Source organism: Myxocyprinus asiaticus, chromosome 3 (assembly GCF_019703515.2).
Source record: "Myxocyprinus asiaticus isolate MX2 ecotype Aquarium Trade chromosome 3, UBuf_Myxa_2, whole genome shotgun sequence".
NCBI classification, from domain to species: Eukaryota; Metazoa; Chordata; class Actinopteri; order Cypriniformes; family Catostomidae; genus Myxocyprinus; species Myxocyprinus asiaticus.
This window is the reverse complement of record NC_059346.1, coordinates 16,142,426-16,164,717: the sequence shown is the minus strand read 5'-3', so window position 1 is coordinate 16,164,717 and position 22,292 is coordinate 16,142,426. Positions and strand designations below refer to the sequence as shown.

General features: G+C 39.4%; 1 protein-coding gene across 3 annotated transcripts in view; it reads left to right on the top strand.

The window, feature by feature from the left end:
* Positions 1-22,292, top strand: part of LOC127419502 (teneurin-1-like) — a 300,512-nt gene that overhangs the window by 212,708 nt on the left and 65,512 nt on the right. For 2 of the 3 annotated variants that reach the window (XM_051660961.1, XM_051660952.1), the window contains exons 18-21: positions 287-554; positions 6,658-6,801; positions 10,460-10,709; positions 17,118-17,350. In XM_051660961.1, the coding sequence (XP_051516921.1) occupies positions 287-554; positions 6,658-6,801; positions 10,460-10,709; positions 17,118-17,350 (895 nt within the window). Of the gene's footprint in view, positions 1-286; positions 555-6,657; positions 6,802-10,459; positions 10,710-14,712; positions 14,734-17,117; positions 17,351-22,292 lie in introns of all 3 variants that reach the window. The other variant, XM_051660942.1, reaches the window with a different exon arrangement.

The following is a 22,292-nucleotide window of genomic DNA, read 5'->3' as shown; positions in this document are numbered from 1 at the left end:
CTGATGAAATTCCATTTAGCTTAGTAAACTGTTTTGGATGGCGCCTATGTAGACAATAAGCAAGCTCACTAGGTTTTGGAGCAGATCTTTTGTGTGTCTGTATGCTGTAAGCCTGGGACATTTATTTGGCAGCACCACAGTTATTGGCTCAGTTTTTGTTCTGTCTGGAAAGTGCAAACAGTAAATATAAATACAATTAATTTTACTGTCTCTCACTCTCACACTGTCCCCCTCCCTCTTCCTACTGTAATTCACCCTCATTCTTTGATTTTCTTTCTCTCTTTAGGCAGTCCAAGAGGAGGTGGTTATCCCGGGTACAGTTCTGAAGTTAAGTTACCTGTCTTCCCGAGCTCCAGGCTATCGCTCTCTCCTGAGGGTGGTTCTGACCCACTCCACCCTCCCGCTGGGCCTGGCCAAAGTCCATCTGTCTGTGGCTGTCCAGGGTCGACAACTTCTCAAATCTTTTCCTGCCACTCCAAACCTCATCTATGTTTTCTCCTGGAATAAAACCGACATCTATGGACAACAAGTCACAGGGCTGGTGCAGGCACAGGGTGAGGGTCTTTGTGTTTGTGTATGTGTATGTGAGTGGAGTAGCCTCTTTTAATCCTCAGGAACCCAAGCACTTTTTGTGTTTTTAGGAAGCCACCGGTCGCACAAATCATGATGTTTATGCATATTTAGTTTTGGGGTCAATTTGGGAGAAAAGTTGCATAATTGCAACGTCTCTCCAAAATTCACCTGTTATGAATAAGTATACAAGCAGAAATACGTTCTTGAAAAGCTTTCCTAAGTAGGTGTCTAATTTTTTTTTATATGTTCATGGCCCTGTAAACTACACTGACAATCAATATTTAGACAGAGGCTTATAGTATTTGCTTTGACCTTCATAAACACCTTCCCAGTAAGCTAAAAGGCTCAAGCTTCAATATACACTCTCTGAGCACTTTATTAGGAACACCTGTACATCTGCTATTTATTCGATTATCTAATCAGCCAATTGCATGGCAACAGTGAAATGCATAAAACCATGCAGATATGGGTCAGGAGTTTTAGTTAATGTTCACATCAACCATCAAAAATGTAATCTCAGTGATTTCAACCGTTGCATGATTGTTGGTGCCAGACGGACTGGCTTGAGTATTTCTGTAACTGCTGATCTCCTGGGATTTTCACACACAACAGTCTCTAGAGTTTACTCAGAATGGTTACTAAAACAAAAAAAACATCCAGTAAGTGGCAGTTCTGTGGACGGAAATGCCTTGTTGTTGAGAGAAGTCAAAGAAGAATTACCAGACTGGTTCAAGCTGACAGAAAGGCTACGGTAACTCAGATATCCACACTGTACAATTGTAGTGAGCAGAATAGCATCTCAGAATAGCATCTCAGAACACATCGAACCTTGAGGCAGATGGGCTACAACAGCAGAAGAGCAAGTCGATTTCTACTTCTGTCAGCCAAGAGCAGAAAGCTGAGGCTGCAGTGGGCACAGGCTCACCAAAACTGGACTGTTGAAGACCAGAAAAACGTAGCCTGGTCTGATGAATCTCAATTTCTACTGAGGCACACAGATGGTAGGGTCAGAATTTGGCACAAACAGCATGAATCCATGGACCCAACCTGCCTTGTGTCAGCAGTCAAGGGCTGTGTTTCCCAAAAGCATTGTAAGCCTAAGTAGATTGTAGAAACCATTGGCACCAATGGCCTCTTCAATCAACTTTTGATGCTTTTGGGAAACGCAGCCCGGGCTGGTGGCAGTGGTGTAATGGTGTGGGGAATGTTTTCTTGGCACACTTTGGGCCGGTTATACTAATCAAATCAATCATCGTTTGAATGCGGATTGACGCTGACTACCACCCTTGGAGTCGCGAGTTCGAATCCAGGGTGTGCTGAGTGACTCCAGCCAGGTCTCCTATGCAACCAAATTGCTAGCGAGGGTAGAGATGTGCATGGATCGCGGAGAGTAGCATGAGCCTCCACATGTGGCGTCTCCGCGGTGTCATGCACGAGCCACATGATAAGATGCGCGTATTGACTGTCTCAGAAGCAGAGGCAAATGAGACTTGTCCTCTGCCACCCGGATTGAGATAACCGTGCCACCACGAGGATCTACTAAGTAGTGGGAATTGGGCATTCCATATTGGGAGAAAAGGGGATTAAAAAAAAAAAAAGGTCGTCTCAAACTGGTTTCATGAACATAACAATGAGTTCGCTGTTCTTCAGTGGTGTTCCCAGTCACCAGATCGGAATCCAGTAGAACACATTTGGTATGTTGTAGAATGGGAGAATCACAGCATGAATGTGCAGCTGACAAATCTGCAGAACTTGCCTGATGCAATCATTTGAACATGGACCAGAATCTTAAAGGAATGTTTCCAACATCTTGTGGAATCCATGCCATGAAGAACTAAGTCTGTTCTGAGAGCAAAGTGAGGCCATACCCAGTATTTTTTTTCCGCCCTTAGGCTATCCATCACATGAACAGGTAAAACTTCCTCACTGAGCAATAATTATGTGCAATACACAGCTTAGTCTATTTATACAGTATTTATCTAATATATCCTACCTGTTCTGCCATTACATTCCCTTGCACTATCTGTATAAAACAGATTTGTATTTGTACATACATATATAAATACATACATACATATATATATATATATATATATATATATATATATATATATATATATATATATATATATATATATATATATATATGTATTGTCTTATTGTGTATTTCTACATATACTTATATTTTCTATTCACTTTTTATTTTTATTCTATTTTTTTATTATCTTTGTCTTGTTGTTGTATTGTTTGTGCACTGGAAGGTTCTGTCACCAAGACAAATTCCTTGTATGTGTAAGCATATTTGGCAATAAAGTTCATTCTGATTCTGATTAGTATAGTGTTACTAATAAAGTGCTCCGTGAGTGTATTTCTCTCATACTAGACTTCTAACACTCTGGAGTTTCATGATCATGGAATATTCTTACACATCTATGATTTACTGAATGGACTCTGTTTTGTGAATTGCACAATTCTTTATCACTAAACATGTTGGGATGTAAAAAATTAAATAAATAAAAAAATACAGGTCAAACACTTGCTTTGAATATTCTCAATTTTATCCAATTAGTATAAAATGGTGTCTGTAGGCAGTGAACATGTTTTGTGACTTTGGCATGCTGTGAGATTCAAATTGTAAATACTGGATGTTCCTGCCAGACTTTTGTTATGATAAATTTCAGAGTGTCAGCTGCTGTTGAACTATACAGTATGTAGTTTTGTTAGAACAGCCAAAAAAGTATTTAAAGTAAATTTAATTTCTGTTGCATTCTTTCTACAGTGGGTCTCTGAGAGTTAAGATAAACCTTTCACACAATTGTAAGATTAAATTTTCACACAGTCAGACTTGAAATCTAATCAGTGTCATTATTCCATAGCTACACACACACACCTACACCACAGAGAGGTTTAATTTTATTATTTATCTATTACTGTATTGGAGCAAGAGCTCAACCATTCTCTCTCTCTCTCTCTCTCTTTCTCTCTCATCTCAGTTTCAGTTTTTCAGTTTTAAGGTGCTTTATTGGCATGACAAACATTTTTACATTCGTATTGCCAAAGCGTTTACAGCTGTGCTGCATACAAATAAAACAGTGCAAAACTAAGACAGTGCAAAACAATGTACATAATATAAGAAGAAAAAAAACTAAATATACAATGTATTCTTGAAAAATAAGGTAAAAAGGATCATGTTAAATAATAAAAATGTACACAAGTTTAAAGTTACGCATAAAGGAAAATTACACATAATGTAACTTTAAACTTGTGTACATTTTTATTATTTAACATGATCCTTTTTACCTTATTTTATAATAGATAAATAATAAAATTAAACCTCTCTGTGGTGTAGGTGTATCTCTCTCTCTCTCTCTCTCTCTCTCTCTCTCTCTCTATCTATCTCTATCTATCCATTATTTTGAGATCCATAACAATGACAGCAATCAGATGCTACTGAGAGTCTGAATCCCTCATCTTGCACTTATTGATAAGAGCGTGTAGTGTTCTGTTTTACGGTACACTTACAGCAGCATATGCACATACAGAATAATAGCAAACGATAAGTAATTACTGGCTATTATGGAGAAAATTAACTCCAATTTTCAAGTAGTAATTAAAAAAGAATTAACTGAAAACATTTCACAGGCATAATAAATGTGTAATATGACAACTTATCTTTAATTATTAGAATGAAAGATTATTTAACCACAAATTGCATGGCTAGTAATTTATCTGAACATTCTTGTATTACGCATTTTGATTTCAACATATGATTAAAAGGTAGAGAAATATTAAATTATATCCTCACAACTCTCTGGCAAATAGGTGAAAATAATTATCAGTTAATAATTATTATTCATGCTCTTCACTGTGTTTATGTTGGCTGCAGCTCAAGTGTTATTTTAAAGCACCTGTCTAATTAAGGCCACCGTAACACCATGGCAACACTACCTTAACTGAAGCAAATGTAATTTATCCATGTATACTATAGCTACCTGTGCTGCTCGCTTATCTGAGAATGTGTTCTCTTGAAACATTTTCCCTAGAAACAACAGATATACCATAATTATATTGAATATGTTATTTGTAGATGTTATTCTGTGGTATGTGGTTAAATACTTTTCAATGCTGTAAATTCTAAATTGCATTTTTATTGGGTTGCTCAATTGTCAAATTACTCTAATTAATTTAGGAAAATCTGCCGTTTACGCTACATGACACCAATTACTGGTTATACTGTGTAATTTATGCATTAAAATCCTGCAGTTGTTTCACTTTAAAATGAAGAATTACCTGTGTGTGTGTGTGTGTGTGTGTGTGTGTGCAGGTTTAAGTAGTTTATGAGAAAAAAATTGTAGGTTACAAACTGGTTATTACAAGGGTATTATGCTATAAATGTGGTTTATGAGGACATTTCTAGTGTCCCCATAATTCAAATCACTTAAAAAACATATTAAATGATGTTTTATTGAAAATGTAAAAATGCAGAAAGTTTTTTGTGAGGGTAGGTTTTGGGGTAGGGTTAGGGTTAGGGGATAGAATCTATAGTTCTACAGTATAAAAATCATTATGTCTATGGAGAGTCCTCATAATGATAGCTGCACCAACATTTTGTGTGTGTGTGTGTGTGTGTGTGTGTGTGTGTGTGTGTGTGTGTGTGTGTGTGTGTGCGTGCGTGCGCGCTCGTGTACTTGGCTATAGTTTGAGGACAAATCTGTGCCCAAAAGTGAGCAAAATCGGACAAAACCTCCATTTGGGGACATTTTTGATGGGGACATTATTTGGAAAAATGATCCATACATACATTTAATAATGATTTTTTTAATATTCTAATAATGCAAAAAGTTTTTTGTTAAGGTTAGGTTAGGTTTAGGCAAGTCTAAGTCAGTCCACTGGCGGCCATTTTTGGAACGCTCCCAGGAAGCCATTTCCAGTCATGACAGCTCCTATCTACTTGAATGTGGGAACACCTAAATCTCAAAAATGGTTGGTCAAACAAAGAACATATGACCAAAGAACATATTGCAAATCAGTAGTAAAATCTGACAACACTGGAATCATATATTGTGCTTCTTTATCTCAGATTACACTAAAAAAACACAATTTTGCCGGCTTGTATAGCTAATGCGCATGCGCATTCTTTTTTTTTTTTTTTTTTTTTTTTTTTTTGCGCGTTGTTGATTGACAGGTGATGTCTGTATCTAAAAGGTGATTGGCTCTTTTATCTGTAAGGCTAGACTTGCTTTCTAAATCCATTGACTGTTTCCCATTCATTTTAATAGAAGTAGCCCATCTCTGCTAAATAGTCTCTAGTTTAGGGTGTTGGTGAAGGTAAGTTTTTAGTAATTATAGTTAGCTTTATATATGTGTGTGTGTGTGTACATGTTTATACTACATTGTGGGGACCAAATGTCCCCACAAGGATAGTAAAACCTGAAATCACCTACGTTGCGGGGCCCAGCCAGCAGTTCCCACAAGGGAAATGGCTTATTAAACATACTAAACAATGTTTTTTTGAAAATGTAAAAATGCAAAAAGGTTTCTGTGAGGGTTAGGTTTAGGGGGTAGGGTTAGGGTTAGGGGATAGAAATTATCGTTAGATCTGTATAAAATCCATAAAATGCCTGGAAGTCTATGGAGAGTCCCCACAATGATATAAAAACAAGTGTGTGTGTGTGTGTGTGTGTGTGTGTTTGATCACAGACTGATTTTAAACACCATACACTCATGACCCCAGACTGAATGACATCTGTCAAGCAATGTGATTAACAATGCACAGTTCTGGACAATATTTTCAAAATAATAATAGCCATAAATCATTGTTTTTCCCTAGTTCATAATACAGGTTGTCTGGCAACAGACTCGTCTGCTGATAAAAACGAATGGCTTCACTAGGGTTGGTGAAAGCTTTGTGTTTTATGATCTGAGCCAGAAACACAAATATTAAGCCTAGTAAATGTCTCTTCTATAGATAGTGGTGGTTTGTCTGTTTTAGATTTTGATGAAGCTGGTGATATTTATTAGTATTTAAAGGCCTTAGAGTCTGGTTCATTCCATTTAGTGTGTGTATTTGTCTATTAATGACAGTCTCGGTTGGATATGAGTATGAATCCTGTCCAGACGTTGTGCTTTGGGAGAAGAGGGCTGCTCAGCTGCAGGGCTTTGAACTGATGCCCTCCAACCTGGGTGGATGGACACTGAACCAACATCACATCCTCAACCTGGAGAGCGGTGAGCAATGAGATCACACACACACGTGACAAAGATTAAAGCAGCCTTTCAATTTCAAACACAAGTTCTAACATGTTGTACCGCAACTATTTACTGTTGTATAACAGTTAATTCCAATCCTCTATTCTGATTGGACAAGCGGCATTACGAGGGTGCTGATCATATAACAGAACTTAGGCTTGGTAAAAATATAGATTTTCTGATTAATCAGAAAATTCCAATACTGATTCATAAAATCCAAAGATCGATCTTTTCGGCGAAATATATTTCAATTAAACTGCATAGTCTTGGCCAGGGATATTCAATTAAAGTTCCAAGAGGTCCGGTCTCTAGATATCCTTCCGAGCAAAGGTCCGGATAATAGTGCTTAGCTTTCATGGAGTCAGTAGTAGTATGGCTATGAAATTATATAATATGTATTTTTGAATAGTTTTTATAACTTGCCATGTTGGCAGCAATAGTATTTTGTAAAGAAATAAAAAAAATAAATCCTAAACAGCCAAAATAGTCTCTTCAAAACTGGGTTGGGATGAGGACATTGGGAACCCAGAGACAGCCAAAGTAGTGGCAAGTAGCCTTCTCTGCTGGTGTAACATGCCTAATAAACAAATCTTTTTTCATCCTTTCATTCTCATTGACCTTTTTGCCTATGTATTTTCAATTGCTTTCCACTCCTAATTAATCTGCAAACGAATAACAAAAAACAAAAAAATGTATACAATCAGAATTTATTCCTTGATGCTTACAAGCAAAGTATGACAACTCTTTCACAAATTGCATGTCCGAAGCCATACTCCTTAGCCGAAGCAGCGCTTGAGTCTGAGCTCCACCCCTTCAGACCTTCAGAATTTCCACAGAATCCCTCAACACTGCAGTGAATAGGCATCTAAATTCAGATTGTCAGATTCATCAGCCAATCAGATTGATTTATTTGTTCTTGTGGGTGTGGTTTTTAGGATATGTCCCAATCCAGGCCTTCTAGCTGGCCTTGAGTGATGCAATCACGCTTTAAAGGTGCAGTATGTAACAATTTTCATGTAATATTCACCGTTTTTTTGCCAATGTGTGAACGACTTTTAACGCAACTTAAAAAAAGAGCCCTTCCCGGACTTCCTAGGTTGCCTAATAAAACCTGTAGACTGATTTTCATGCGAAGGGGAGCAGGTCGGTTTTGCCGGGAAATTCCAAAGGATGTGACGTTTATACGCGATCCCGAGAGCCTTCTACTGAATCCCGTCTGGCTAAGCAGGAACGTGATCGTGGTCGAGCGAAAACTAGAGTGAACATCGGCAGGGCATTTGATTCCTGAAGGGAACTTCATTCGGTTTTGGGGATCAAAACTGACCCTGAATTGGCATTCTTCTTATTGGGCAGGTAAGCTTACATAACTGCAAAGCATGTGAAATATGGTGCCATAAGGATGTGTAATTTTAGCTAACTTGATCTTGCCTGCTAACGCTGATGAATTGCAAGCTACCTTGCTTCGTAACTTTCAAATAATTTCAGCGATCTTCTCTTTATACTCAAATCTGGTATACAGGATAAATTTAAGCAAATACGCTGGTTTCTTGATTGTAGTACAACATATGACATACAAAACATACAATAGTGCAATATAACAGTGCATTGCAAAAGTAAACTGTGTGTGCACGAGCACGAGCAACAGGTAGCTGGCTGCAGTTCACTTAATGGCCACAGGTGTCATTAATAACAAGGGTTTCTGAATCTTACATACTGCACCTTTAAGTGATGTATGTAATTTGAAAGTGAAGAGCACGATATCTTGCTGACGAGTCGGCTGTCATCACTGCTGTTATTGCCGTTGAGAAAGAGATCCTTATGGATTTAAAAACCTAAGATGTTCTGAATGATCATGCGATTGATTAATTAAACAGGAAAGGAGGACTGATTTTCACTTCAAGCAAATTGGTAAGTGCTCTTTTCATTGTTATAGCAACATCAGGAGTTTTCTAAGTGTAAATTAGGCTGCTTGAGCATTCAGTGTCAGATCAAGTTTTGAAAAGTAACCGTGTACCCTGACGAAACAAAATTTATTGATAGCAAAATTTAAATTGCAAATATTATTAGAGAGTTTTGTCTTGGTATTAGACCTCCTTGGTTCTGGCTTTCGTGCGTGGACGTGTTTTTAAAATTTCAATTGTTATTATTAGTTGACTGTCACGTAATGTATGATGTGTCGGTGTCTTATTCATTTCTGAATGGCACGAATCGCACTGAAGACCTAGACTTAAAATGCAAGGGCCGCGGCTGAAATTAAGTATAAATAGGCTTTCCTTGCCATCCATGCCATGATGACATCTCTGAATAAACAAAAATCTGTTTATTATTATAAAAAAAAAAAAAAAATGGCTCCTAACATGCTGGTTAATGAAGCTAAGTTTAGATAGAAAAAACGTCTTGACGCAAACCTGGCTTAGCTGAACCGTCTGAATCACATATCAGACAGATGAAGATAGTTTCCCTTTGCTTCATTTTTGTTTTCTACAGTATTTTTAAGCAAAAGATGGCAGTATCTGTAGTGGGGTCTCCGCTACTATTGTTAAAATAACCACGCCTGCAACTATGTACAGTAAATCAGGCTTTATGCAGTGGCTCGTGTCTATAATGGGGAGAGAGGCAATGGGCAGAGAGCAGAAATAAGCGCATAGTGCTGGATGCGCTCTATTCCAGCTCTAGACAGAAATATTTCTCTCTAGTGTTGAACGCGCTATTCCCGCTCTGCGTGCATATACACATACGCTTACACAATCACTTAACCAGGTGTCAGATAACTGGCACAAAGATTTAGATCTCGGCCTGGATTGAATTGTCCTTTGGTCCATATCCGGACCGGAGTCCGCCTTTTGAGTACACCTGGACTAGGCCATGTTATAATTTTTTAATTCATATTTTTGTAATGTACCAATTTAAAAGGTTCCCTGTAATTTACAGCATCAGCTGAGAGAGAATTTTGTTAATATGTACAATGGACGTTATAACTGAAATCCTGTATATCCAAATGAATCAAAATCTAATCAAACAAAATTGGAATTGAAACAAGAACTTGGAATTGTAATTAAATCAGATAAAATCAGGAAATCTATATATCGATACCAAGTTTTAAACAGCACTGCATTTTTCTCTGCGTGTCTATGCCCACTACCTAGAATTCAAACTGTTGTTTTTGCTTTGACTTCTATGGAATTATTTTCTTTGGTGGAATAAAACTAAACAAAATTACTGGCCACATTGTTTCTTAAATGTCAGTTACTTTATACTGGCTTCTTGTTTATCAAACTGTTGTTTAAAAGCATTATCACACTAACAATTGTTCTATTGTACCGAATTCTTTCCTGCGGTTCATGTGAAATTTACTTATTGAAAGTGAGTGTAAAAAGGTAAGTTTAGTACCCATGATTGAGTACCTTCAAATGAGTAATAAAAAGCTTTGAACTGTTCACCAAGCATGAAAGAATAAATCCAACATCCTTCCCATCTGATCAATGAATCCTTTTTTGTTCCTGAGAGCTAACTAAATACCAGTTTGTGTCATTCTTTTCTTTAGTTCATGTTTCTGCCGGGTCTCTCGGCACATTCAAATTTCATTTTTAATAAATAAAGGATTCAATCTAATGCTCTCTTTTTCTCTCTCCTGCAGGTATCCTCCATAAAGGCAATGGAGAGAATGTCTTTATTTCTCAGCAGCCCCTGGTAATCTCCACGGTGATGGGGACCGGTGCGGTCCGTGCGATCCCATGTCCGAACTGCAACGGGCCGGCCCTGGAGCAGAAACTATTTGCCCCCATCGCTCTGGCCTGCGGTTCTGACGGAAGTGTGTACGTTGGCGATTTTAACTACATCCGAAGGATTCTGCCCAGTGGATTTGCCATCAGCATCTTGGAGCTCAGGTCTGCCTTATCCTATCAGCAAATCAGCTATGTTTTTATTGTTAGTTTTTTTTATTGTATATTTAATTATGTATTCAATACAAATAGGGGTCCAAATGTCTAAGACTATGCTGAAAATCTGATTGATTTATATAATCATTGATTATATTTTTTATTTATATTTTTTTAGCCACTGTATTATGTACAGGGTTGGGCTGTAAAAGAATGCAAGTAGCAGTGTTATGTATTCAGAATACAGCAATGAAGAAAGTGTATTTAGCCCTCGTTGCGTTTTTAAGCACCCGTATTCAGATTACAGTTCCTTTATAAAATTTTGTGGATAATTTTAGATTACTTCTCTCGTTAAAACAATGCAATCTCTTGGCAATCAAGTGAGAAACAACATCTTTCTGAACACCGCACAAGCGCACACGTCACCCTTGTCCTCTTGCTCTCTCTTTCCCAGAGCAGCAATACCACATGTGAAACAGCACATTAAAAATTGACAGAGGTCGCAAAATTCTTTGATGGTAGATACAACGGAATGAAAATACAGTGTCTTCTTATTATATATAATTAATTTGTTAAATTTATAAAGCACTTTTCTAGACACTCAAAGCACGTCAGATAGTATAGGGGGAATCTCCTCAACCACCACCAGTTTGCAGCATCCACCTGGATGATGCGACTGTTTAATTCTGCAAGAGCTGTAAATATGGCTAATTTGCATTTCTTATCCAATTTTGTGTCAAAAAATCTTTATTTTTGGCAGTCTAATCAAATAATTAGTAAATAGTTAAGAAGTTTCAATGTCAAAGCTAGGGGCATTTGGGTCTTAGAGGTACAGGCAGCATTTTACTTATATATTAGAAAGTGGGTGTACTAATGTAGTTTACAACAAACTACCTTTTGTTAGCCTTCTTCCTTTCATAAAGAAACACATAAGCATCCAAGGACTCCACATCTAATTCAAATTAACATTTCGAGGAAGTGCCAAGTTCATGAAATTTGCTGACAAATAGCTAGCTAGCTATTTAAGGTGTGTAACATCCTGGTTACTTTCATAACCTCCATTCCCTGATGGAGGCAACGAGACATTGTGTTGATGTAGTGACACTAGGGGTCACTCTTGGGAGCCCCAAACACCTCTGCTTTTTTAAAAAAGGCCAATGAGAATTGGCGAATGGTATTTGCATGCCACTCCCCCGGACATACGGGTATAAAAGGAGCTGGAATGCAACCACTCATTCAGGTTTTGTGCTGAGGTGCCGAGACTAGGTCCCGGCCATTTCAGCGGGTAGTTCAGCGTTGTGGCAAGAGGGACACAACGTCTCGTTCTCTCCATCAGGGAACGGAGGTTATGAAAGTAACCAGGAAGTTCCCTATCTGTCACTCACTCGACGTTGTGTCGATGTAGTGACACTAGGGGTCCATATACAAAACGCCACAACTAGCTGAACTGTGTTACGTGAACTGGCGGTGTGTGACGGGCAGACTGCTGTGTGCTTCATAGCCAAAGCACCAGGCCATCACGTAACCTCCCCTAACGCTCTTATGAGCATCGAACGGTCCATTAGGTACAAGTCGGCTGCCCAACTATAGGGACAGGCTAGCCCAGCCGAGGCCACTTTTCCCTCTCTTTTCTCCCCAAAAAGAGTGGAATTTGTTAACTGACTGGGAGCCATAAGTGTCTGCGTCGGGGGGTGTCCCTCCCAAGGGGAAGACACCGCAGAGACCACACCCCGCCCAAAAGAGGGGGGGTATTCTGAGTGGAATACATCACATGGTCTTACCGAGTCTTGTCGGAAGTATGTCATGTGGAGAGGTCCCATGGTAGGTCCTAACCGAAGGGGGAGGAGTTTCTACAGAGCACGGCCGGCCGTGAGATGGGTGGCGTCTGCTTCCTGCGCTGGGCTCCATGCCGGGGCCAGGCCATGGGGGCGGGCTGCGGTGGAGCCGGTGTTGTAGTTGCAGGAGGATGCCCCTTGGCAACGAGCAGACAGGGTGCGGGGTATTGAAGCACACCGGGGCAGGATGTGCTGTATGGCCTTCGTCTGCTGCTTCACCGCCGAGAACTGCTGGGCAAAGTCCTCGACGGTGTCGCCGAATAGGACAACTTGGGAGATGAGGGCGTCAAGGAACCGTGCCTTGTCAGCCTCTCGCATCTCAACCAAGTTGAGCCAAAGGTGGCGCTCCTGGACAATCAGGGTGGACATTGCCTGCCCGAGAGACCGCGCCGTGACCTTCATCACCCAGAGAGCGAGGTCGGTCGCCGAGCGCAGTTCCTGCATAAATCGTAGGTCAGAACTACCCTTGTGCAGTTCTTTTAGCGCCATGACTTGGTATAATTGCAGGAGAGCCATGGGATGCAGGGCGGAGGCGGCTTGTCCAGCGGCACCGCAGGCCTTAGCCGTCAGGGACGACATAAACCTACAGGCCCTGGACGGAAGTTTCGGGTGCCCACGCCAGGTGGCGGTGCTCTGCGGGCACAAGTGCACCGCGAGCGCCTTATCCACCTGGGGGATCAACGAATACCCCCTAGCCGCTCCGCCATCGAGGGTAGCAAGACAGGGAGAGCTGAACAGGGCACAGGGCAGTAATGTCCGTCATTTCCGTGTTGGCCTAGGACTGGGCGAACCATTCCCGAAGGAGGAAGCCCAGTCGAAGCCTCTGCATCCGACTGGACGAGCCCGCTCTCCGATGCTGTGCTCAATAACTCGTCTTCTTCCCGGGCTCCAAACGAGAGGTCGAACTCGCCCTGAGACGAGCCGGTGATCTCGTCCGAGCGCCCGACCGGGGCAAGCGAGCGTGCTGGGGAATGGGAGGTCCGTGGGGGGATACCTGGCGGAGGTGGTCTCATTGCGGTCCCCAAATCGCCGCCAGTGCTAATCGGCATGGCCTCATACCCGGAGGTAGAAGGACCGAGGCGGGGAGCTGCTGGGGTGGCTTGCTTTCTTACGAATGCACGCCGCGACCGTAACATTGCCATGGTCATGTTCTCGCAATGAACGATGTCTCCGCGTGGGCAGCGCCCAAACGCATAAGACAGTGATCGTGGCCATCAGAAGCGGAGAGATAACGACCGCAACCAGGAATAACACACAAACGGAAAGGCATCTTTAAAAAGACGTTCCGTGTGTGCCGCTCTTTTAGAAAGAAAATATACTCTTTTTAGAATATACTCTTTTAGTTGTTTCTGCCGAAGCGCCCAGGGGCGTTCTCTGCACTCCACGGGTGCAGAGGGGGAGAAGCCACTGAAACGCTCCGTAGAATCCAGCAGATGAGGTGAATGAACTTCGCGGATGAATTCAGCTTCAATTAATAGAACCTCTCGGCTCTGAAGAGAAAATCTGAATGAGTGGTTGCATACCAGCTCCTTTTATACCATATGTCCGGGGGAGTGGCATGCAAATTCCACTCTCCAATTCTCATTGGCCAAACAGAGGTGTTTGGGGCTCCCAAGAGTGACCCCTAGTGTCACTACATCGACACAATGTCGAGTGAGTGACAGATAGGGAACGGTACAGATAATGTAGTAATGACTTATCACACACAGTTATTCCAATTGTGCTTTTGCCTTTATAAATTTGTATTCTAAAAGTATTCTAAACGTAATCTGAATGTTACTTTTTATGTAATCTGGCAGAATATTCAAGAAAGTGTTTAGTATTCAGCCCAGAATACTTTTTGCCCAACGCTGATGCATTTTTTTTTAACTCGGATATGATGCATTCTGAATAGTCCTAACAGATGCCAAAATACTTTTATTTTTCTTAGGTTTTGTTTATTGTTTTGTTGTTTTTTGTTGTTGTTTTTTTTTTTTTTTTTTTTGCAAAAAAGAAATTCTTGTGTTGTTGTTGTATCCTGACAATGAAAACAGTATTCATGCTAGAATAATTTCCTCCTCTTGGAATAAGATTTTCAAAATGATAAACCTTTTTTATGACAGTGAAATCCATCTGAAGAATCATTGTTATTAGTTTCAAATGTTGACTTATTTTTTTTCTGCATTTTATGCACCCAGAAACCGTGACATTAGACACAGGTATGTTCCTTTTCAGAAACATTATCACCGTGAAGTCATTCAGTCATCAATACACTGTTGTAACTGTGCTTGGATTCATTGTTTTTATTTTGAATCTCCATTAATTCATGCATCAGCCTTGGAGGAACTAGGGTTTAGTGACTTATGTCTTAAGTATCTCAAATGCAAAACAACAAACTAAGAGACAGCAGACCCCATAATAAGTCACCTTAAACAAGTGCTCTGTATTGGATCTTTTCACAAATACTTTTCTTTGTGAAAGAACTGTAAATACTGATATTAATACAGTATATCTAGCAAATTGTAACATGTTCATCAAGGTCACATCACACTAATGCTCCAAACAAAAAAATTCCTACACACAGCAGCATAAATAATTAAACTAAAGTGCCGATGTAAGGTGCCCTAAATTATCGAGACCCACGGGATCAGTGCCTATGAATACAAATATTAGCAGCCTCAATACTTCAGTTTATACATCCCAGCAAATGTATATCTTGTAATACATGTATTTTGGAATAAATATAGTGTTTTTAAATAATTTTTGAACTGATTTTGATTATTACAGATAAAGAGCCGTTTCCCACTTCAAACCTACAAATGTATCAGCAACCGCAATTTTATTCCTTTGTTGATTTGAACTGTAATTTTCCCTTTATTTATATATTTATTCTTTAAAACTACTTTAAAAGTTACCTTTTCAAAATGCTTTGTAATATTTTGTTTTCATTTAATAGTGGTCATTTAATATTATTACAGTTGTTATATTTCATTTCATTTATTACATTTATTTGTGTACGTGTGTGTGTGTGTGTGTGTGTGTGTGTGTGTGATGAAGCCACACAGTGGCTACTGTTGCTTGTAATCTTTGGTGTGTGTGGTCAGAAATCCATTTGAGGTGTTTTTCTGGTCAATGGATTTGAAGACCAACAGCTTTTCTCAGCTGTCCACTGCCAGTGTCACACCGCAGTCTCCCACTTATCGGCTAGATCTTCCTCGTTTCATGTGAATTTAGAAACGGTGCCCCCCGTAGAGAGGGAGTTAGAGTGCGGGATAGACCTCTGTCCCACAGACTAACACAGACAAGCATACAGTAATCCTTTATCTTTGCGTTTGTGTGTGTGTTTGCACACAGTTTTACACCCCAAGGGGGAAATCCTACCTACAGCCGTCTTTTGGAGATAAGACTTCTGATCAAACCAAGGTCTGATTCCACCCCATCAAAGCTATACAAACAACCTTGTAGTATTAACATTTTCAATTTTATCACTCTGTCTGTAAAAACAGACAGTTTTGTGGGGCTTTTGCCTCTTTTTTTAAATACACTGGTTATATAGTGCGAAGGGGACAGGAAAGAGGGAATGGGATAGGGTCTTATTGAAGGTCTTATTGAAGACTGGATTGAAACCCACATTACTCACATGAGCACCAAGTCAAAAAACATCTGTGTGCTAACTGCTGCACTATGGCTCCAACACACAGCTTTGAAGGGAGTATTTATGTCTTATAAATAGTTCATTAACAAAGTCATTAACCAAGTTTATATCAATATTTAAATGAACGCATTTGGGAGACACTTTTATTCAAAGTGACTTTCAGTGCATTCAAGGTATACATGCTATCAGTATGTGCGTTCCCTGGGAACTGAACCCACAACATTGGGTTTGCTTAACTCCATCCTCTACCGGCTACAATAACTACTTCCCATTGTCCAAATTCCCTCCAAAAGCACTTTTCTTTCCTCACACAAAAAAGAAGGAACCATCTTCCCCTAAATGTCAGAGCAACAGAATGCCTCATAACCTTCAGACGCCAACTCAAAGCTCACCACGACTCATAAGCCACCAGTAATGTGCCAAAGGACGTGTTTTGCTTTGCCTGACTGAGCCCAAGCTTGAGAAGCACCTTCCTTTTTGTGAACAAATGGGGGAGAAAAAAAACACCTTTCTGTTGTCAAAAGACAAATCCACTTAAAAAAATTTTTGTGGAGACAATGTTTCACTCTTTAAGGAAGTTATTTTCTCCTGTTTTTATTTCTCTGTTTCATTCCGCCCAAGGAATAAGAGGCAGCAGAGAGATTTGGTTTTAGGGCAGGATAGGAAGGCAGAGAGCAAGAAAAGGAAGATTATGGACCGGCGGGGGTCTAATGCGCTGGAGGGGGTGGATGGTTTGATCAGGGCTTAAGTTCAGAATGATTGGAATTTCTGTAAGGCTCTGAGACTTGGAGGGTTTTTACTCAAACCTTGTGTGCATCTGTCTGTGTGGTTATTTTTTATTTAATTTTTTGGTATGGATTTCGACTTTCTAAAATGGTTTCAGCACAGGGATGTTCCCTGTTGCCAAGGCTTGTTAAAATTGTCTTTGTCTCTCTCTTTTTCTCTCAGCTCTAGTCCTGCTCATAAGTACTACTTATCTATGGATCCTGTGCGTGAGTTGCTCTACCTGTCAGACACTAGCAGCGGGAAGCTGTACCGCCTGAAGACTCTGACTGAACCGAAAGATCTCAGCAGGAATGTGGAGGTGGTGGCAGGCAGCGGGGAACAGTGCACTCCCTTCCTCCCAAATCAGTGTGGCGATGGAGGCAAAGCCATTGAAGCAGCGCTGAGCAACCCCAGGGGTGAGAGTACAACACACATACTCATGCACACTAGCTCTGCTTCAAAACCTAGTAGGCTGACTCGCTGCCTGCTGTCTACATCGGCAGCTGCCTTCTAAATCCTAGGGTATGCTGTCGTTTTTTCACCTGCCATTACGTCTCATGCACGGTTCAAGCCAAGTTCTAGCATTTCAAAGTATAGTCCACTGACCTTAAGCCCATACTAATCCATATACGCGCTACTCCTATGTGTTATGCGGCCTTCAAGTGAAGTTGGAAATATCGTAATTACAAGTTCAGGTGAGAACACTTCCGTCAAATGAATACTTGACTTGAATACTTGGATGAAAACTTTTATTCACTTATAGACAGTTAAAGCAATCTGTTGGTGTTGACGTTATGGTTCTGTTCTGGGCAAATAACCCCCCCTTCAAATACTTCAAATACTGTATGTCAAGTTGATAACTCAAGAGAATGGAATGGAAATGGAATTCCAAACTGGTGAACAATTTGTAGTCTTTGCGTGCAGAACACAAGACAGATGTAGAGAAAACTAAGAATTAAAGCTGCCATACAAGAGGTGGAGCTGGGGACGGAAGAGGGTTTTAAGTGTAGCTTGCATCCATGCAATGGAAAGGCAGCTAAGGCATTTAATAAATGGAGGACTTAAATAGGTCCGCTCTGATAAGAGTCTGAATTGTATTGGTAGATGTCATGATCAGCTGAGCGTCTGCTTATTGCAAGCTTTACTCACGTGACCTGCCTGAAATGACACTGCGCTTGATCTCCGAGCACTTGAATGACAAATCGAAGTCTTATTTACCAGTGTTTTGACATGATGGAAAACAATAATTTTGCTAAATAATTTCAATTTCAGGTCTTTATTTACTGAGTTCAAGTTTGGTACAACTCTCACCTGCGATTTTGTGTGACCAATAAAAGATTAAAATTCCCCTTAGTTCAAAACAAAGAATACACATTTCAAAGCTGCATGTTTTAATTGTTGCACTCAAGCAGACAGTAGACAGTATATTTAACATTCTGATTATAATGATATTTGTTATTTGAGATGTATTATTTTTGACATCATTTCCTGTCCGTTGTGGTGACTGAAAGAATTGTGCACCCTCAAAGCCTAGTGTGAGTGCAGCATAAAAATACATACACACAAAAATTGGGTCAAATAATCAATTTTTAATCACACTGAGCTATATTTCAAAATACACTACTTTTAAATATTGAATGAAATATACGTTTAATCATTATTTACATTTCTATTGCCTCAAAAAGAATCTCTCAAAAGAATGAGACCGATAGGTAGATAGGTGATGTGGTAGAGAAAAATAGTGGCATTTTTCAGAGAGAGGGATTGAAAACTAGAAAAGGAAAACTAGAAAAAAGTTAGATAAAGGAAAGATAGGTGGAGTGGCTATTAGTCCTGCTTATCCATCACTGCCACTGTCTCTTTAAACCCGTCAGTCAGCCTGATAGACAGATAGGGGCGTGGCTAACAGGCACGTAAGTCCTCGTATCCTTCAAGCCTCATTGTGCACTCTTTCTCTCTGGCTCTCCCACACAAACTCACTCACTCACTCAACTGTCGCATTTAAAAGCCTGCACTTACTTGTAAACCCCTGAGGATAGAATTCATAAAGAATCCCAGAGCAGGAATGTTGTGTGTGTGTGTGTTTGTGTGTGTGAGTGTGCTCACGCTTTGATTTCAGACTGTTCTGCAAAGAAAGAGGAAGCGAAAGCTGTGTTTCAGACCACTGTCTAATAGTAAATCACATTTAAAACTGATTTAAGCCTTTTACACACAGGATCCATAGACGTTTTTTTTTTTTTACAGCAAACTGACAGATAAAAGCCATCCATTGTGTTTCTCGGGTGTAGAATACTCATTCTCCCTTTGTTAAAGTGTTTTTACTGAAGTCTATTATTTGTAAGAGACTCTGACCAAAATGCTGAGTACTTCAATAACTACAATCCGACCTTCTGGGTTCTTAGGCCACGAGGGGATCCACACAAATAGACTGCAATGAAAGCATTAACACATCTGTGAGACGATTTTTCTGTTAATTTAGCTAAAATTACATGTAACACTGATATGTGCTTCTTGATATGTGTCACTTATACGAGTCTTGACAGTTCTGTGTGGTAGAGTGTATCTTGACTTTTGTTCGATGTTGATTCAATTAATCTCAATATACAGAATGTTTTTGAATCAATATCTTTTTATACACATAGAAACTCAGAGTGATGCAGTATTGATCCTTGCAGCACGGCAGCATCTTCCTTGACTATGATCTCTTTAGTGCTTTCAGCTAGCTACAACAACCGAATGCTCTGGTCTTCATGCTGTGAGCCAGTAAACAACTCAAAATAAAACAGAATAATAAGATCATAAAAAATACCCAGATTCTTTTAAAAACTATTTTATTCTCAAAAGGGAAATAGTATGATTTTGACAAGACATTACAGGAAAATGTACTGGGAGGATTGACTCTTTAAGTGCAAAGAGATATAATATATCTGGAGAGTTATCCATCCCCATTCATCTCTATGGCAGTGCTCTGCTGGCACAAGGCCCCCCGGAAGTACGCAATCTAAAGTTCCTCGGGGACTCTCCGTTCTGGTACAGTTTACTCGACAATAGAAAAAGACATGGAAAATTTTAAGTCCACGTCACACTTTAAAAAGCCCTCCAAAAGAATCTGTCACTGGCAAAACATCTACTGTAACTAGGGCTGCCACCGACCAAAGATTTTCCTAGTCAATTAGTAGTGTTAGTTTAAGCCATTAGTCAGCATGGTTATGATATTAATTTAATTGCTTATATATATTTTGGGGGGCATCAGACAATGGTTTGAGTTCCAGGGCTGAGAAATAATTTTATATGTAACATTACTAACACTGTTCTACATGACAGAGAAATACTAAACCATAATAATGAGCCTTTAAAATATAAATTTTACAAGCGCACGCACCAAGCGAGCCACAGCAACATCGCAAAAGTGGTAATAATTCTGAATGTGTCGGGAAAACCAGCAAGGAGACTGTCTGAATATTTTGTTAATTTATAGAGAGAAATGCACATTAGGGTTGTGCCGACAGACAATGATCTCGGGGATCAACGATGGTCAGAGTGATCACCAATAGCTGATGCCTTTGACGATGTGAAGGTGATATTTGGCTCGTTTTCCCATTAATGTATTAAATTATTATTATTATTATTAGGCTATTATTATTATCAAATTAATATTACAAATAATTTGCCCGTAGACACACAGACACGCGCTTTAAGAAACACTTTATTATATTATTAAGAACAGATGACAGAAAAGCCGTCTATGCGCATGTATGACACGCTGTTTGTACGGAGGCATGCAGTCTCGTGGAACACGTGCATGTAAAAGGTTCTAACTCTTTGTTTGTCTTCTGAATTTTTTTTTATTTTATTTTTTTTGCAAGAACAGTATCGTCTATGAGTGCTGCATATGACCACAGACATCTGAGCTTAGGAGGTGCTTTGAGTTCAGTTCACTTTATTTCCACAGAGCAGTTTATTGTGACCAACTCTGCAGCCTATACATCTGTGATTAAAACATAAAATATTACAAAAGCACGTTCTCCTCGAACCATGATTTATATTTCAGTGATTATTATCATCATTATAATTATTATTTTTACATTTCTAATTGTTTTTGTCTTCATTTGTGTAAGTAATTTTCTGCCTGCATGTTTAGACGGATACTTGCCTGACGGTAAATGGAAGGTAATCATTACTTTAATTGCTTTTTCGTTTCGTTTGGAGTGCAATTTGAATTTAGAAATGTATTTGATTTAAGTTTTTCGGTTTTTAAATAAATTAATGACATTTTCAGTGTAAAATCTCTGAAGCAAGAATATTCACCGATCTCTCAGCCCAGGGGGTTGCCAATGTAATTGGATAATGTGATATATATATATATATATATATATATCGTGAAGGAGGGAACAAAAGGAATGTATTCACAAGCATGATGTATTTTCCCGGACAACAAAATACCCGACCGGTAGAGAATGCACGGATGAAGTAGGTTCTTTGCCAGAGAGATGTTGCCCTTCACAACTGTTGTAAAGCCACATTTTAATTGCACTTAATTTTTTTTCCAGTTTCATTTGAATTTTTAGTTAAAATAAATAAAAAATAAAGTTACAATTTTTAAATCAAGGTGTCTTTCTTTATTGTGAAGGCTTAACCTTAATCCTGCTTAACAAATATTACCCCATAGTACCACCTAGTGTCCAACCAGCGGTTTCATCGGTTTCCTGTGGAGTTTTTTTTTTTTTTTCTGCGACCAACCAACCAATCAAAACTTGGTCAACCAAGACACTTATCATTGAGTAAGGTTTGGTCAATTATTAAGGGGCAGCCCAAACTGTAACATAACGAAATGCTTGCGATTTATATGTTGCTTGGGGAAAAAAATTATTTAGTGACAATACTGCTATTTTTGAATGGCCTTAATATGGTGTAGCAGGGGCTAACAGGGTCATGCTAACCAGCCAATTCCTGACCCCCTGTTTAAGTGTTTGTAAATAATAAGTTCAAACATATATTTTGAGCATTGTTGGGCTGTTAAATACCTGGTATTATAACTCTCTGAATGTGCAGCGTAAAGCTCAAACTAGGTCCAAATATCACCTGATGGTGTAATATTCACAGTTTATTTAAACTCTGGTTTTCCAGACCCCAAACCTCACAGGGTTCTGAGAAATGTTTGGAAAATATTATATTTTTTGTTATCCTGCATGGTAATGACCTTATTAGAGTAGTTCATTTTTATACTGAGATTAAAGAATTGTCCCTTAGATGACTAATAGCAGAACTATGGTGTACTTGTCAACAGCTCACATTAAAGAAGTTTAACGAGCATCTGCATTTGGTTTCGGATGCAAATCCATACTTACATTAAAGGAA